General features: G+C 41.4%; 1 protein-coding gene and 1 long non-coding RNA gene across 2 annotated transcripts in view; one reads left to right on the top strand and one right to left on the bottom strand.

The window, feature by feature from the left end:
* The window catches only part of LOC140200342 (serine/threonine-protein phosphatase 2A 55 kDa regulatory subunit B beta isoform), a 395,776-nt gene that overhangs the window by 271,955 nt on the left and 104,521 nt on the right, over positions 1 to 19,300 (top strand). The window contains exons 3-4 of the mRNA XM_072263535.1: positions 6,041 to 6,206; positions 10,742 to 10,854. Of these exons, the coding sequence (XP_072119636.1) occupies positions 6,041 to 6,206; positions 10,742 to 10,854 (279 nt within the window). The remainder of the gene's footprint in view (positions 1 to 6,040; positions 6,207 to 10,741; positions 10,855 to 19,300) is intronic.
* The window catches only part of LOC140200779 (uncharacterized), a 37,252-nt gene continuing 35,427 nt past the window's right edge, over positions 17,476 to 19,300 (bottom strand). Inside the window, exon 3 of the long non-coding RNA XR_011886728.1 lies at positions 17,476 to 17,990. This is a non-coding gene — a long non-coding RNA (uncharacterized lncRNA). The remainder of the gene's footprint in view (positions 17,991 to 19,300) is intronic.

The raw sequence follows: 19,300 nt of genomic DNA on the forward strand, positions 1-19,300 counted from the left end.
TTCACTATAAAACTTTCATTTATTCCCCTTGGTAGAGATATACCTTTCGACAAAATTCTAATAGGACAGCTCTTGGCCAATGTTTACTTGCAGGCAATCTGGGGTTTGTGAGAACTGACAGGAAAAACTGAGTGAAAGGAATTGGATTGTAACGTTGTTATTTTGATTCCTGTGCATGCTGATTCTGATTCTGTATTCGTTTTATCAGCATCACCACCATTCCTCACACAGATCCTTTGAAATAAAAGCTCCTTGTAAGTTACTTCCTCTATATTAGTTTGAGTCACTGAACTAAAAAGATCTCTTTTGTGGATTGACTCATGGCTACGTTATTAGGTACAGGAGATACCTAATCTGTTCGTGGTCTTCTGCCTTTGTAGCCAATTGACTTCAAGTTTTGATGTGTTGTGCATTCAGAGATGCTCTTCTGCACAACACTGATGTAAGACACAGTTATCTGATGTACTGTCACCTTCCTGCCAGCTTGAACCAGTCTGGCCATTCTTCTCTGATCTCTCCCTTTGACAAGGCATTGTAGAACAAAGCACTTTTTGCCCACAGATCTGCTGCTCATTGGATGTTTGTTTGTTTTTCATGCCTATCTCTGTAATTTTTTTTCCCTTCCATTCAAGATGGTGCCAATGAACAACAATTCCTCAGGCGACATCTCCTAGATAGTCAATCATTTCAGTTTTTTTGTGTCTTTTAATTATTCTTCTTATCTTAATTTTGTTTTTGAAACTGTTGGAGCCTGTGACTTACAGTCTGCAGTTCATTCGAATGAGCTCGCACTCGGCTGTCCACAAGAAAACTTCAGGAGAGATATGTGAGCACGAGGTCACACGAGGGGAAGCTCAGGGACAAGACAAGGGGCCATGATTGATGACATTTCTCACTGATTAAAGCATCAAGGATGATTGAAAGTTGAGGCAAATGTAGAGGAGAGCGAGCGGTTCTCGGAGAGGTCGCTAGTTCGAGTTGCTGTCCTCAGAGAGGGCACTGGCTCTTGATGCTTTCCTCGGTGTGTCTGCAGGTTGAAATGAACTGAATTGAATTGAATCTACTTTATTTATTACATCCTTCACATAGATGAGGAGTAAAAATTTTTATGTTACATCTCTGTCTCAATGTGCAATCATTGTAATTTATAATAAATAGAACAGTTAATGTAATATAGAGTACACTCAAATCAGTGTGAGTTAATCAGTCTGATGGCCTGGTGGAAGAAGCTGTCCTCGAGCCTGTTGGTCCTGGCTTTTATGCTGCGTACTGCTTCCCAGCTGGTAGCAGCTGGAACAGTTTGTGGTGGGGTGACTCAGGTCCGCAATGATCCTATGGGCCCTTTTTATATATCTGTGCTTGTAAATGTCCTGAATCATAGGAGCATTGTTAGAAAGGTGGATGAGCTTAGAGTATGGATTGATACCTGGAAGTATGATGTTGTAGCTATTAGTGAAACATGGTTGTGGGGGGGGTGTGATTGGCAACTAAATATTCCTGGATTTCGTTGCTTCAGGTGTGATAGAATGGGAGGGGCAAGAGGGGGAGGTGTTGCATTGCTTGTCAGAGAAAATATTACAGCAGTGCTCTGGCAGGATAGGTTAGGGGGCTCGTCTAGGGAGGCTATTTGGGTGGAATTGAGCAATGGGAGAGATGTAGTAACACTTGTAGGGGGGAGCGAGAATTGGAGGAGCAAATTTGTAAGGAGATAGCAGATATTTGTAGTAAACACAAGGTTGTGATTGTGGGAGATTTTAATTTTCCACACATAGACTGGGAAGCCCATACTGTAAAAGGGCTGGATGGTTTGGAGTTTGTAAAATGTGTGCAGGATAGTTTTTTGCAGCAATACATAAAGGTACCAACTAGAGAAAGGGCAGTGTTCGATCTCCTGTTAGGGAATGAGATAGGTCAGGTGACGGAGGTATGTTTTGGGGAGCACTTCGGGTCCAGTGATCACAATGCCATTAGTTTCAATATAATTATGGAGAAGGATAGGTCTGGACCCAGGGTTGAGATTTTTGATTGGAGAAAGGCTAACTTTGAGGAGATGTGAAAACGATTTAGAAGGAGTAGATTGGGACAAATTGTTTTATGAGAAGGATGTAATAGAGAAATGGTGGTCATTTAAGGGTGAAATTTTGAGAGTACGGAATCTTTATGTTCTTGTTAGGTTGAAAGGAAAGGTTAAAAGTTTGAGAGAGCCATGGTTTTCAAGGGATATTGGAAATTTGGTTCGGTAAAAGGGAGATATCTACAACAAATATAGGCAGCATGGAGTAAATGAGGTGCTCGAGGAATATAAAGAATGTGAAAAGATTCTTAAGAAAGAATTAGAAATCTAAAAGAAGATACGAGGTTGCTTTGGCAAGTAAGGTGAAAATAAGTCCAAAGGGTTTCCATAGCTATATTAATAGCAAAAGGATAGTGAGGGATAAAATTGGTCCCCTAGAGAATCAGAGTGGACGGCTATGTATGGAACGAAAAGAGATGGGGGAGATTTTGAGCAATTTCTTTTCTTCAGTATTCACGAAGGAGAAGGATGTTGAATTGTGTAAGGTAAAGGAAACAAGTAGGGAAGTTATGGAAACTATGTTGATTAAAGAAGAGGAAGTATTGGCGCTTTTAAGGAATATAAATGTGGATTAGTCTCCGGGTCCTGACAGGATATTCCCGAGGACCTTGAAGGAAGTTAGTGTAGAAATAGCAGGGGCTCTGACAGAAATATTTCAAATGTCATTAGAAATGGGGATGGTGCCGGAGGATTGGTGTATTGCTCATGTTGTTCTATTGTTTAAAAAGGGTTCTAACAGTAAACCTAGCAATTATTAGCCTGTAGGTTTGACGTCAGTGGTGGGTAAATTAATGGAAAGTATTCTTAGAAATGGTACATATAATTATCTGGATAGACAGGGTCTGATTAGGAACAGTCAACATGGATTTGTGTGTGGAAGGTCATGTTTGACAAACCTTATTGAACTTTTTGAAGAGGTTACTAGGAAAGTTGACGAGGGTAAGCGGTGGATGTTGTCTATATGGACTTCAGTAAGGCATTTGACAAGGTTCCACGCGGAAGGTTAGTTAGGAAGGTTCAATCGTTAGGTATTAATATTGAAGTAGTGAAATGGATTCAACAGTGGCTGGATGGGAGACGCCAGAAAGTACTGGTGGATAACTGTTTGTCAGGTTGGAGGCCGGTGACTAGTGGTGTGCCTCAGGGATCTGTACTGGGTCCAGTGTTGTTTGTCATGTACATTAATGATCTGGATGATGGGGTGGTAAATTGGATGAGTAAGTATGCAGATGATACTAGGATAGGTGGTGTTGTGGATAATGAAGTAGGCTTTCAAAGCTTGTAGAGAGATTTAGGCCAGTTAGAAGAGTGGGCTGAAAGATGTCAGATGGAGTTTAATGCTGATAAATGTGAGGTGCTACATTTTGGTAGGACTAATCAGAATAGGACATACATGGTAAATGGTAGGGCATTGCAGAATGCAGTAGAACAGAGGGATCTAGGAATAATGGTGCATAGTTCCCTGAAGGTGGAATCTCATGTGGATAGGGTGGTGAAGAAAGCTTTTGGTATGCTGGCCTTTATAAATCAGAGCATTGAGTAAAGGAGTTGGGATGTAATGTTAAAATTGTACAAGGCATTAGTAAGGCCAAATTTGGAGTATTGTGTACAGTTCTGGTCTCTGAATTAAAGGAAAGATGTCAATAAAATTGAGAGAGTACAGAGAAGATTTACTAGAATGTAACCTGGGTTTCATCACCTAAGTTACAGAGAAAGGTTGAACAAATTGGGTCTTTATTCTTTGAAGCATAGAAGGCCGAGGGGGGGACTTGATAGAGGTGTTTAAAATTATGAGGGGGGATAGACAGAGTTGACGTGGATAGACTATTTCCATTGAGAGTGGGGGAGGTTCAAACGAGAGGACATGAGTTGAGAGATAAGGGCAAAAGTTTAGGGGTAACACAAGGGGAACGTCTTTACTCAGAGAGTGGTAGCTGTGTGGAACAAGCTTCCAGCAGAAGTGGTTGAGGCAGGCACGATATTGTCATTTAAAGTTAAATTGGATAGCTATATGGACAGGAAAGGAATGGAGGGTTATGGGCTGAGTGCAGGTCAGTGGGACTAGGTGAGAGTAAGCATTCGGCACGGACTAGAAGGGCCAAGATGGCCTGCTTCCATGCTGTAATTGCTATATGGTTATATGGGAAGTTCACATATACAGATGCGCTGGGCTGTCCACACCACTCCATACCAAACTTCTTCAACCATCTGAGGTGAAAGAGGTGCAGTTGTGCCTTTTTCACTATACATTTGGTGTGCACAGATCATGTGCGGTCCTCATTGATGTGTACGCCGAGGAATTTAAAGCTGTTTACGCTCTCAACCCCAAATCCATTGATGTCAATAGGGGCTAGCCTGTCTCCATTCCTCCTGTAATCCACAACCAGCTCCTTTGTTTTTGCGACATTGAGGGAGAGGTTGTTTTCTTGACACTTCTGTGTCAGACAGATGACTTATTCCCTGTAGGCCACCTCGTTATTATTTGAGATAAGGCCAATCAATGTAGTTTCATTGGCCAATTTAATTACTAGATTGGAGCTGTGCGTGGTGACACAGTCATGGGAATACACGGAGTAAAGGAGGGGACTCAGTACACAGCCCTGAGGGGCTCCTGTGTTGAGAGACAGAGGGTTGGAGGTGAGGGAGCCCACTCTTACCACCTGCCAGCCATTTGACAGGAAGTCCAGGATCCAGCTGCACAAGGCAGGGTCAAGGCCAAGGTCTCTGAGCTTCTTGCTGAGCCCGGAGGAAATTGCGGTGTTGAATGCTGAACTGTTTGAGTTGCTGCAGCCTGAGAGGCCGCTGGTTTGTGTCGTTGCCCTCGGAGGGGCCACTGGTTCGAGTCACTGCCTTTGGAGGGGCCGCTGGTTTGACCACTGCCCTCGGAGGGACCGCTGGTTCGAGTCACTGCCTTTGGAGGGGCCGCTGGTTCAAGTCACTGCCTTTGGAGGGACTGCTGGTTCGAGTCACTGCCTTTGGAGGGGCCGCTGGTTTGATCACTGCCCTCGGAGGGACCGCTGGTTCGAATCACTGCCCTCAGAGTCAGAGTTGCTGCGGTCCCTATACTCTCGGAGATGTTATTGAAATTCTGAAATTTATCGATAGGAATGTAGTTGAAACTAACTGTAGTTCATATTGGCCTCTTTCAGTTCTATGTTGTTTTTCATGTTCCGTCCTTTCTTTCTTCTGAGTTGGCAGGCTGGAGGTTTGAATGATCTTTAGTTTTTGTGTGAGGGAGTGGTTGGGGGGGTGGGGTCTGTAAATTCTTTCTTTTTCTTTTCGTGTTGGGGGGATTGATGTCTTCTTTCAACAAGACTATGGTTTCCTGTATTCTATGGCTAGCTGGAGAAGAGGAATCTCAGAGCTGTATTCTGCATGCATACTTTGATAATAAAATGTACCTTTGAAACTCTAGAGACTGCTGTGTGTGAAAACTCCAGGAGATCAGCAGTTTCTGAGATACTCAAACTGACCCCGTCTGACATCAACAATCATTCCACGATGTTGTGTCAACCTTTGAACCAATGCCTAGAACAATCTAATGCTTCCCTCCCACATAGCTCTCCATTTTTCTTTCATCCATGTGCCTATCTTAGAGTCTCTTAAATCTCCCCAATATATCTGCCTCTACTACCACTATCCCCAATAGAGCATAACACTCACTTACCACTCTCTGTGTAATAAAAGCCATACCTCTGACATCCCCTTATACTTTCCTGTAATACTGGCTGTCTTCTCTATCTATACCTCTGTATCAAGTCGTCTCTCATCCTCCTTCACTCCAAAGAGAAAGCTCAAGATCGCTCAGCCTCTGCTTATTAAACATGCTCTCTATAGGTACAATAATCTCTTCCCTCTAATAATTTATCTTTTACTAATCCAGATAATAATACTCAGTATTTATCTTTAAGTGGTATAACTGAGACAAGTTGTGAGTAATGCATTTATTTTGTTATTTGCCCACAGAGTAAAAACCAGTCCCATCGCAGGGGAGAATATAATGTTTACAGCACTTTCCAGAGCCATGAACCAGAGTTTGACTATCTGAAGAGTCTTGAGATTGAAGAGAAGATAAATAAAATCAGGTGGCTCCCCCAGCAAAATGCAGCTTACTTTCTTCTGTCAACCAATGGTAGGTTATAGGAACATAGTATTGGTAATAGATTGTAAAGTGTCTCACGTGTTTTATCATTTGCTATTTCCTATCAATTGCAAAACAATTAATATCTTTGTGGGTCTGTGAATAATAAGAAGGTATATGATATTTTTGTATGCTGCAGTTTTGTATTTGTCCCAGTCTAGGAACATTAGAGAAAAGATATATGGTCTTCAGCCAGTTTTGCTTTAGAATGAGATTATGGCAGATCGACATCTTAACTCTGCTTGACTGGCTTGGTTCTCTAACCTCAATTATTTTTACCAAGCAAAAACCTATATATTACCTATCTCTCTACACACACTGCCTGAAAATTTCAAGTGTTTTCTGTTTTAATTTTATATTTTCAACACATGCATGAAAAATGAGCTGATCTCAGAAAGTCACAGTGGTTATTGGAAGGAGTTTCTTATTTCTGCACTCTCCCTTACGTGATCACTGAACCTGTTTCCTTAGATCATAAGTGTGTGGTCTTTTAAATCTGAGGTGTATAGAAATTCTCCAACAGGGTAGTGAATCTTGGAATTCTCTCCCTCCAAGGGTGATGGAAGCCAACCCTTAAATATAAGTAGATACAGTGATGGGTAAATATCTGAAGTATTGAGGACCATTGCAATTTGGCACAACAGAGGCTTTGAGGCCTGAAATAAATGACTTATGGTCAAACTGAATGCAGGGCAGGCTAGAGGGCCTGGTGACCTACTCCTGCTCCTGTTTTCTTGAGCTCTAATGTTCTGAATAGAAAGCTTTCATTTTGGAAAGGTGATCCTTTCGGCTGGATTCACCTATCAAAAGAACCATTTTCTCTATACAGGAAAAATGTCATAATTTGCCAACCAATTATTTGGAAAACCCAAAGATTCAATGGGTAGCTCATGTGTGATCTTTCTTGTACTCCCTTAAAGCATACCGGGGCCTTGTTACTGATGCTTTATTTAAACTCACCAGGAAAAAAGTACGAGGGGTGATTGATAAGTTCGTGGCCTAAGGTAGAAGGAGTCAATTGTAGAAAACCTAGCACATTTATTTTTCAACATAGTCCCCTCCTATATTTGCACACTTAGTCCAGCAGTCATGGAGCATACGGATCTCGGACCTCCAGAAAGCGTCCGCAGCAGGGATGATTGATAAGTTCGTGGCCTTGGGTAGAAGGAGATGAGTTATTAACTTCAAACTTTCTGCATAATCACTCAAAGCGTTGAACTGTATGTGCATGTAATGAGAGCTGTATAACTCATCTCCTCCTACCTTGGGCCACGAACTTATCAATCACCCCTGCTGTGGACACCTTCTGAAGGTCCAAAATCCGTATGCTCCACAACGGCTGGACTAAGTATGTAAATATAGGGGGGGACTCAGCTGAAAAAAACATGTGCTAGGCTTTCTAAAATTGACTCCTTCTACTGTAGGCCACGAATTTATCAATCACCCCTTGTATTATAGTACTGTGCAACATCTTTAAAAAAGAAAAAGGCATTAAAAGTGTATAGGGCTATTGATAGGAAAAGCCTCCCATAGACCACAGATGGCTTTGTCACCAAGTTTGCAGATGATATGAATGGGGAAGGTAGTGGAAGCAGGACATCTGCAGAAGGATTTGTACAGATTAGGAGAATAGGCAAAGAAGTTGCAGGTGGAATAGTATAGGTAAATGTGTGGTCAATGGAGAGCAAATTTAGGAATGAGAGTTGCAGCGACTTGGGAGGTTAACTTACGGGTTGATTTGGTGGTAAGGAAGGCAAATACATTGTTAGCATTCATTTCCAGAGAACTAGAAGATAGGAGCAAGGATGTAATACTGAGGCATTTGGCATATTGCACTAGGAGCATTGTGAGCAATTTTGGGCCCCTAATCTAAGAAAGCATGTACTGGCATGTACTGGGTCCACAGGAGGTTTGCAAAAATTATCCTGGGAATAAAGAGGTTAACGTATGAGCAGTGCTTGATGGCTCTGGGCCTATACTCACTGGAGTTTAGAAGAATGGGCAGGGGCGGTGGAATCTCATTGAATCCTATCGAATATTGAAAGGCTTAGGTAGAGTGAAAATGGAGAGGTGGAGCCTCAGACCTGTAGGCACAGTCTCAGAATAGAGAGATGTTTCTTTAGAATAGAGATGAGTAAGAATTTCTTAGACAAAGTTGGTGAATCTGTGGAATTCATTGCCATTGATGGCTATGGAGGCCAGGTAATTGGATATGTCTAAAGCAGAGATTGATGATTGATAGGTTCTCAATTAGTAAGGGTGTCAAATAGTACAGGGAGAAGGCAGGAGAAAGGGATCGATAATAAATCAGCCATGATCGAATAGTGGAGAAGACTTGATGGGCCAAATGGCCTAATTTTGTTCATATATCTTATGGTCTTATGCACCAGAAAGTCTGTCAGTACAGCTCCATCAGTTCAGAATGTGCCAGATTAATGGAGTTTTATATATCTACATTTGCAATCTCCTTTAATATTTTAAACTCATCCATCACATCACCTATCAGGATGGAGCTCTGCTCCTGTCCTTACGCTTAGGTATAAAGTTTCCTATCAATTGTCTGTCAGCAAGCCAAAGGAACGTCAACACACTCCTCTCCACCAAAGTCATCCCTGTAGGAATTTCAGTGTGGTTATCAAAACAGCTGTCAGTTTCAAATCTCTACAGTGAACAAAGTACCTACATGTCATAGTCTGAAGAGTGAAATTGGATTAACAGCCTTTGAAGGCTGTCCTCCAGTCTTTGGGAATTAGAGACTGGACACTTTGACAAGCAAACCTTCAGAAATAAATTATAGAACATAGGACAGGAGCAGGCGTTTTGGCCCACGACATCTGTGTTCAAACATGATGCCAGTTTAATCTAACTCACTTCTGCGTGAACATCCCCCCATTCCCTGGAGATGTATGTATCTATTTAGGAGCCTCAAGAGCCCCTATTGTAAATGCTTCCAGCGCCACCCCTAGCAGCCTCTTTCAGACAGCTAGCCCCTTTAAGCTACCCCCCTCCATTTTAAATACTGTACGCATACTGTGTTATTTGACTTTTCCACAAATCATATTTGGTTTTATATTTATATAAAAAAGAACAGGCTTTGGTGTCTCAGATCTTAGTGGACGCAGTATTCGCAACCAAGAAATGACAGGATACAAATACATGTTTCATCAGAAGGATTAACTGGAAACAATATATATCCCCACTGAGAAGAAGAGAATGTGATATTGCAGGCCATGTAATCATGCTTCTACAGTCAATGACAATGAACGTGATGGAGGGCTGGTTGATGATTTGATGATATGGATCATTAAAATAGCTCACCCACAAGCTTTATATGGTGTTACTCACACTGCGTTTGGAATATTGTGAGCAACTTTTGACCCTGCAAGGAATAATGTGGTGGTTCTGGTGAGGGATCAGAAGAAGTCCTCAGCCATGATCGATCCCAGGAATGAGAAGTTTAACCTCTGAACCTCTGCTCGATGGAGTTCCAAGGATGAGGGAGTATCTCATTGAAATGTAGCAGATACAGAAAGACCAAAATTGAGTGGATGTGGAGATGGAGTTTCCATTAATAAGAGAGTTCAGGATTCGCGAGCACAGCCTCAGAATAAAGAGACATCCCTTTAAAACTGAGATAAAGAGGAATTTCTTCAGCCAGAGGATGGTGAATCTGCAGAATTCATTGCCATGGAGGGCTGTGAAGGCCAAATCATTGGGTGAAGTTAAGGCAGAGATTGATAGATTCTTAATTGGTTAGGACATTAATGGTTACAGGAGAATGGGGTTTAAAAAATATCAGCTATGATTGAATTGCGGAGCAGGTTCTCTGAGCTAATTAGCCACATGTTCTTATCAAATAGCATATTATATCCATTAAACCATTGTATTGGTAATGCAGCTTTCCTTCTCATCAATCATGGCCCTTCATAGGTTAGTTTACAGAGAAGACACATGGATAAAGGGGAATGAGTGATGGGGATGAAGTTTCAGTTGGGAGTCTTGGTCAAGTGTGAAGGCACCAGGGAAGAGCCAAATGGATTGTATAATTTTCAGAACTCCTCAATACCGCTTCAGCCCTGCTACTGTGTTAATTCAATTCCATAGTACACTTTCTATTCTACTAACCATTTGTGAGTGTAATGAATCATAAGCCTACCAGGATTTATTCCTAGGAGGGAGCTCTACAGATACATCAGAAAGGAGAAAGATGATTGCACTTCATGCATGGATTTTTGGTGAAGTTTCTCACAGATTGCAGGGTAATCTGAATGACATGCTTGAATCAGCAGGCCAGACCTCACAGGGACAATGCTAAGCCATGGAACTGTAAACATGGGGATGCTGGAAATCTGAAGTAAAAACCTAAATGCTGTAAATACTCAGCATATCAGGCAGCATCTGCGGAGAAAGAAATGGAGTCAAAGTTTCTGGTCAAAGACTCTTCATCTTGAGAGAGCGGAAAAATAGTTTGTTTTATAAATAATGTAACTCTCCAGGATAACACAGTCCTAATTGTTTGTAAATAGATAAGACAGTTAAACTATGGAAGATCAGCGAGCGGGACAAGAGACCAGAAGGATATAACTTAAAAGATGAAGATGGCAGAATCAAAGATCCCTCCACTATTACAACCCTGCGGGTAAGGTCATTCATTGAACTGTATGCTGCACCACAGCTTAGAGGTGAGACATTAAAGTGTTTAAATATGTTTCATTTCCAATGCATGTTGAGTAGTTTCTGAAGTGACCTTACCCTGTCTTGAGTACAAGTTTTTAGTATTATGTAGCATGTATATCATATCTTGAATAAGCTGCAGTGTATTGAGCTCGGGAGTCCTGTGTTTAACATTTTCTCCAGGGCCCTACTCCCACTCTGTGTTGTGCTGCTGAGTGAGTTGTTGAATATTCACACCTCCTCAGATAGATTTAAGGAAAAACAGAATTTTGCCACAGAGGCTTCGGCTGAATGATCTTGAACTGTATTTTAGCAAGTAAGTACTTCAAATAAAAAGTGCAACAATTGCCTGAGGATCATTTGTTCCCCAATCAACAGTAAGCAAAAAAAGAACTAAAAATGCTGGAAATATGAAAAGAAAATGGAAAATGTTCTAAATACACTAAGTTCAGGCAGCGTCTCTGGAGAAAGAAACCAATTTAGATCAAAGGTGAAGAGTCATCAGTTCTGCTGAGTGTTTCCAGTATTTTCTGTTTGTAGAGTGGGGCCATCTGTTTCATTGCTGGTTGTGCGTTCTTGAGGTGTATAGACGAGTTTCAAAATTCAAAGAACGTTTATTATCAAAGTATGTGTACAATATACAAACTTAAGATTCATCTTCTTGCAGGCAGTCAGCAAAGAAACAGAACCCATTAAAAAGCAAGCTCATATAAGACCGTCAAATCACAATTTGTGAAAAAAAAACAAATTGGTCAAGTAAACAAATAAAACACAGAAAATTAACTGCAGAAGTCCTGAAAGTGAATCCACAGACACAGAGCCAGTTCAGTGCAGAGGTGAGTGCAATGTTGTAGGCCACCGCTGCAGAGTCATTTTTGCGCTGAAGTGCCTTGATCAAGTTGCACAAAATGTAAACAAAAACACATGGACCATGAACTGCAGAGTGGCTGAACGTGAGCCTGCAGCTGCAGAACCTGTTCAGCGCTGAGGCGAGTGAAGCCTGTCCTGGAGCCCGGGGTTGCAGGGTAGCAGCTATTCCCAATCCTGGCCACGTGGGACCCTAGAGTCCTGTACCTCCTGCCTGACAGCACCAGTGAGAAGAGAAGGAGACAGCTGAACATCTGTTTCTTTTCTGTTCTCATCCTTAGCAATTTTAATCTTGCTCAGCTAGAGTAATGGAGCAGACCATGGAACTGACTTCCACCATCAGGGATCAACTTAGTCTACACCCCCAGAGATGGCCACCTTGGCAGCTTTGTTCAGAGTCTAGTTCACCAAATTCCCCAGGAGATTACAAAAACGTCAGATCATTTTGTCAGCTCAAAAGTACATCCTTAATAGGGAAATTACAGGCTTCAATCGATCACTGTTCAGAAGAGGAAGTAGAAGAGTATCTAATAGTTTTGTAAGCTGCCTGCAACATTTCTCCATTGGTCACTGGCATCATCTTGACTTCCAATTTTTGCAAGTAAATGCATCCTTGGCATATGCATTTCATCAAAGAGTGAGTTAGTCCTCCAGAGTTGCTAATAATTGTGAATCTGAAACACACCAAGTGGGATGTAAGCACATTGGCTAAATTTCCTAATAGCCTTCAAGGCAAAGTCTAGCAAAAGCTGCACAAGTCAACAGGCTCCAACTGTGATCCCTAGTCTGTCTTATATAAATGAGTTTCAGCCAACACAACAAGTAATATTGTGAATACTGCAAGCCATCAGTTAAGAAAACCCTTCCTTGTTTATAACCTGATAACCATTCAACCACAGGAATGGAGCAGATGGCAGTCCTTTGTAGCAAGATAGTCTCCTAGCACTCATTCAGCAAGACCTGCACGTGAGGAATGTGCACTTGGATAATGAAATGAAGGGTTTCTAGTGGTCTTCGATCAATGCTGGAGCAAGGAGTTAGCGTTTCTGTGTGGGGAAGATGGTAATTACCCAAAAGTAAATTAGAGACACAAGAGCTTTCAGATGCTGGAATCTGAATCTACAAACAATCTGCTGGAGGAACTCAGTGGGTTAAGCATTATCTGTGGGGAAAAGAAATTATCAATGTTTCAGGTCAAAATTCTGCAACAGGACTATCGGTAAATTAGAACATAACTTCATGAAACTGTTGTAAAGGTGTCACGTAGTCATAGCTGGAGCGTGTGAGGCAACTTTCACTAATAATCCCGACTTCATCTGAGGCATGCTTCTGGATGCCTTAGATGTATGGAATTAGGATGGCAGTAGTACAGTTCAAATTGATGTTATGGATTCTTTTCCGCAAGTCACCTCAATCCAGATGATGCTATTCTGACATTAGTACGAAGCATTAACATATCTATCCTGAATTGTTCAATTAAAGGGTTAAAAGTTGCAAGAATAACCTTACTCATTTGTTTAACTGAACACTGGTGCACTTGTAAACTAGTGACCAAGAAAATCTCAATAGCTACCTTAAATGATGCTTTACTTTTTATCCATTGCAAGCACCTCTATTTTCACTTTATTTAGATGTTCTCCCAATGTTAATACAAAGAGCTCATTCATTTCCTACATTAGCTCTGCTTTCTCCCACCTGGCAATGCTGTTCCATTTTTATCATATGCTATTATGTGCTAGTATTAAATAGGTTTCTAAACATGGATATTGTAAATTGTTCAATGTTAGGCGCATCAAGTGTAGAATCTTTTACAAGTAACATTGCGAGTATATGTTCAAGCCTTGGATGTGTCTTAATGCACACGTTGCTATTGGTAACCACTCAGCTGTTCTGAAATATTAGCTTATTTCCTGTCTAGCAAACAGGTTAGTACAGCAGAATTTTACGAATTAGGGCAACTCCTCTGGGGTGCAAAGCTGAAAGCCTTGTCTGTTGGGTCGTTGCACTTATTTCCAGACCATTTCTGCCAATTGTTTGTGACTCGCTGGATATCGTAGTTGGGTGTGAGAAAGGTCACATTACACATGGCTCAGTGGGTGTGCAGTTATAAAGCAGTGGCTGATAAAAGCAGTGGAAGGAATGTAGCCTCAAGCAAGAGCTCCTGCCAGGATTTAGCTGTCTTTCCAGGAAATGGGAGATATTGTTCTAGATGTGATACTAGTGCAATATTGAAGCAGTAGCATCATGCTTGGAGCAATTTTGTATCAATAAGTGCCAAATAATTTTCAACTTTCAGTCGGCATGTGTGCACATTCTGCCTTGCACACAATGATGGATGCCACTCTTCAAGAAAAAGATGCAAGCATTTGACAAAAACTTTGACGATACAGCAGTAGCTGCTGATGAGAAGGATGGTGATTGTTTGGGAATTAATTATTTGCTGGCTGCCAAAAAAGAACATATATTTTTACGATGAAGGTTAATGATTTGGACAATGGTGTTAATGGATTTGTGGCTAAATTTGCCGACGTTACAAAGATAGGTGGAGGAGTGGGTAGTACTGAGGAAACAGAGAGCCTGCAGAGAGACCTAGATAGTTTAGGGGAATGGGCAAAGAAGTGGCAAATGAAATACAATGTTGGAAAGTGTATGGTCATGCACTTTGATTGAAGAAGTAAAGGAGGAGACTATTTTTTAGATGGGGAGAGAATTCAAAATGCAGAGATGCAAAGGGACTTGGGAGTCCTTGTGCAAGATACCCTAAAGGTGAACTTCCAGGTTGTCAGTTGTGAAGAAGGCGAAAGCAATGTTGGCATTCATTTCTAGAGGTATAGGATATAAGAGCAGGGATGTGATGTTGAGGCTCTGTAAGGTACTCATGAGACCACACTTGGAGTATTTTGTGCAGTTTTGGGCTTCTTATTTTAGAAAAGGTATACTGACATTGGAGAGGGTCCAGAGAAGATTCACAAGAATGATTCCAGGAATGAAAGGGTTACCGTATGAGGAACATCTGGCAGCTCTTGGGCTGTATTCCCTGGAGCTCAGGAGAATGAGGGCGATCTCATAGAAGCATTCTGAATGTTAAAAGGCCTGAAAAGATTAGATGTGACAAAGTTATTTCCCATGTTAGGGGATTCTAGGACAAGAGGGCATGACTTCAGGATTGAAGAATATCCATTTAGAACAGAGATGCGGAGAAAGTACTTTAGTCAGAGAGTGGTAAATCTATGGAATTTGTTGCCACGAGCAGCTGTGGAGACCAAGTCATTGGCTGTATTTAAGGCAGAGATAGGTAGGTTATTGATTAGCCAGGACATCAAAGAGTATGGAGTGAAAGCAGGGGAGTGGGGATGACTGGAAGAATTGGATCAGCCCATGATTGAATGGTGGAGCAGACTCAGTGGGCCGAATGGCCTACTTCTGCTCCTATACCTTATGGTCTTATATTTAATTTGTGAGAATCAAAGGATGTTACATTTATCCCAATTCAGAGATTTGGGATTCAAATGGTCAAACACCTGATCTCTCTGCTAACCATGGAACATCTCCTGAGGCTATTGAAAAATTAATAGGGGGCTACTCCATTCTGTGAGCAATGACCTAAAACTTGAATCTGATATTTGAGAGCCTCCTTTCCTCCAACCCTAAGTGATTTGTAGCTGATTAAATAGCAACTTGGCTGCATGAGTTCCCAGTAACAGCAATGTACTCTGTTTTAGTGATGTTCGATAAAAGACCCCCCCCCCGAATACCTACAGCGTTTGAATGATTTTCCGTGAATATTGCTGTGGGATCTCTTGTATCCATCAGCACCTTGCACTGGAAGCTACCCAGATTATAGAATAATAGATCATGCAGTCCACTGAGCCCATACTAACCTATTTAGTCGAATTCCCTTTTATTCTCATCAGGTTCCACTACTTGTCTGTTCACTAGGGATAATTTATAACAGCCAGTTTAACCTACCAACCTGCATGTCAATGGGAGGTGGGAGCAATGTCCCCTAAGGTGTGCGCATGCACACATCTTTTGCTACTAGCGCACAAAGGAATTTAAACTGTACACAAAATGTTGTCAGCCCTCTACCTCATTGGCATGTTAAGTATATTTTGTAATCATACATAATCATATTTCCTTTTCCAGTTTCTGATACAGAACGTGTTGACAATGTGGAGTTTATGATGATTTGTCTGCAGATTTTAGAACTGGCTTATTACACTGTTTTTATTGAAGAAATTATTGATTCACGATGTCAAATTCCAAGGAAGCAAAGGGTGTGAAGTACAATGGCTTAATGAAACAGTAGAAACTGCTCTATTGAAAGCTCATGAGGTCAGGAACATGCAGTTACAATAAATATTTATGTACAATAGAGAAACTGGTGTTACCTGTGTGTATTGTCATGATGCAAAATTTGCTGGAGAATTTGCAGGTGTGACAAAGCAGAGAGATATTTGGAGATGACTTTTTAAAGCATCATTTAGCAAGCAAATCACAATGGACAGTGTGCAAGAATATCCTTCATTACCTGCTATTTTTGTTTTGTGAAAGTGCACATGAACAAGACCGAAAACTATCAAATCCAGAAGAGATCAAAGTTCTTACCTGATAGTGTTTTGCCAGCTCTCTATAAAAAATTCAATGTGCACATGTTGTTGTCACTGGGCAAAAAATTGCACAGCACAAGATTTTTGTGCACACTGGTTATTACACATTAGAGGGAACATTGGGTGAGAGGAAACTGGAGCACCCAGTGGATACCCACAGGGAGAATATGCAAATTCAACAGAGATTGGAATTGAATCTGGATTCCTAGAGAGACGAAGTGATTGCACTACCTGCTTCACCGTTCTGTCACTCAAGCAAGCGGACATCAGTTGTCAGCCTGACTCAGTAGCTGAAAGTTAGCTAAGCAACCACTGTATGCTGTGTGAGAATCTCTTCTCCAGTTTATAGATGGATGTCATTTATAATCAAAGATCCTCACCATTCAGCATGCCATCTTCTTGCAACTACCATCCAACAGGATCTACAGAAGCCTGAAGTCCCACACTATTATGATTGAGAACAGCTACTTCCCTTTAACCATTCGGTTCTTGAACAAACTGACATGACTGTATTGCAATACTATAACCACTTTTTTTTCTAAATGTTTTCTTTCTTATAAATTTTTGTATAGTTTATCCGTAATAAGATTTTCTTTGTGAATATTATATATGCCTGTGATGATCCTACAAGTTAGATTTCTGTTGCACCTCTGCATACACATATTTGTACATATGACAAAAACTCCACTTTGACTTTGACCTCCTATCAGTGGAATGGACAAAATCCTGTATCCCTGTCTGCAGTCTTCCAGGTTCACAGTTGCTCAGAAGGAATTTTAAGTCTCCCAGAAAAGGGGCTGCTGTCTCAAGAGGAAAATCACACAGTTACAAAGATAATGTGCAACCTGCACACAGACCATCATGATTGAACTCAAGCTGCTAGAGCTGTCAGACTGTGACTTTACTAGCGATGCCACTGTTGCCCCATATGCTCAGTCTCCAGAGTGGAGCTGAAATCCACCAGCTTCCAGCTTGCCACGTGTGAATGCTGTCCAGAGAGCCACAGCTGACATGTAGGCATTTGGAGAGTTTTACAGGACCAGGCAGAGGTGATGTAGCTGTGATTTAGATTATGATTTAGATTTAGATTATGAGGACATGCAGTCCTCTTTTATTGTCATTTAGTAATGCATGCATTAAGAAATGATACAATATTCCTCCGGTGTGATATCACAGAAACACAGGACAGACCAAGACTGAAAAACTGACAAAAACCACATAATTATAACATATAGTTACAACAGTGCAAACAATTCCGTAACTTGATGAAGAACAGGCCATGGGCATGGTAAAGAAGTTTCAAAGTCTCTCGAAAATCCCACATCTTACGCAGAACGGGGAGAAGGAAGAAAACTTTCCCTGCCATGCCCGACCACAGTCTGACTCTGAATCGTCCGAAAACTTCGAGCTCCGACACCGAGCACTAAGCACCATCTCTGCTGAGTGCTTCGACTCCAGCCCCAGCCACCAGCGGCAGGCAAAGCCGAGGATTTGGGGCCTTCCCTCTGGAGACTCTTGATCTCACTGTAGCAGCGGCAGCGAACCGGGCATTTCAGAAGTTTCTCCAGATGTTCCTCTGTGCTTCTAACGGCTGTCTCCATCATATCAGAATTATGCACGGCCCCTATTTAACAAATAAGATATCATTTCACCAGAGAGGCTAAACACACTGTGTCGCGCCGCCATCTTCTCCTCCCGCCTTATCCCTGAGGGCAACTGACATGGACTCTCATTTCAAATCATTGCTCAAACACTCCTCAAAATTAAATGCAGACTTTAACAAAAATGATAAGCTCCTTGTTCAGTAGGATACTCCCTACTGAGTATCATCAGCATACATGTATGATCTGATGTCTGTGCTTCTGATCGTATTGAAAGCAGATGGTGACATGGTGTCCCTTCCTAATTCACTACAGAGATTGTGTAGATAGGGATCGAGCACAAGTGGGGCAGTTCAAGGACTGCTAGATTATTACTCCCCGACCAGTACTTTTAAAAGCTGTGCTCCTAACTGGAGAATTAGCACTCTGTGTTTATAACAGGGGCAGGACGATAGAAGTGGAACAACTCGGGAAGAACATTAAAACGAGCCGCAATGGTTGAAGGAGTAAAAAGTGGCAAGAAGGATGAAAATGGACTGGGCTTAGGGAAGACACCTGTAATTCTTGAAATCTTGAATAACTTTACAGCTAAATAATTACTGTTCCTTGTTCAACAATCCATCCTTTATTGCTCCCCCTTCCCCTCTATGAAGCAGAGAAAAGTGACCATCAGATGGAAGGGAGTGGAAAAATGGAACAAATGAAGAGAAACTTAGTGTAGTGCCTGTACCTTGTTGAGGGCCTGGGAAAGGGATCAGGGCATGTGGATTGTTGAAAGTGTGAAGTTTTAGTAAAAGAGATCGAGAAGCTTATCATTTTTGTTAAAGTCTGCATTTAATTTTGAGGAGTGTTTGAGCAATGACTTGAAATGACAGTCCATGTCAGTTGCCCTCAGGGATGAGCGGGATTTAAAATTACTGGATGTAAGACATTACTTTGATTCAAAACTTGTGTGATTTTCCTGCAGTAAGTATGACATTGTTAGTACTTGGGTAAGTTGTTCCAGGAGAATATTGGTATAAACTTGGAACATTGAGGGAAGAGCTGTTCTGCTCAATAAACACATTTCTCTCTTCGGAATGGGTAAGACTTACTCTAGTATTTCTCACACTCCCGAAGCCCTTCTCAGGACAGAACTTCACCCAGTTGTCACATTATTCTATTCATTCTGTGCACTTTACCATAGAAACATGTCAGCTGCCTTTAGAATAAAACTAACTCCTGCATGAGTGTGGTGGTAAATTGGTTTATTCTTGTCACATGTAGTGAGGAACTTTGTTTAGCACATACCATCCATGCAGATTTTTTCATCAAGTCGATAGAATGAGGTAGT

Source organism: Mobula birostris, chromosome 7, assembly GCF_030028105.1.
Source record: "Mobula birostris isolate sMobBir1 chromosome 7, sMobBir1.hap1, whole genome shotgun sequence".
Classification (NCBI taxonomy): Eukaryota; Metazoa; Chordata; class Chondrichthyes; order Myliobatiformes; family Myliobatidae; genus Mobula; species Mobula birostris.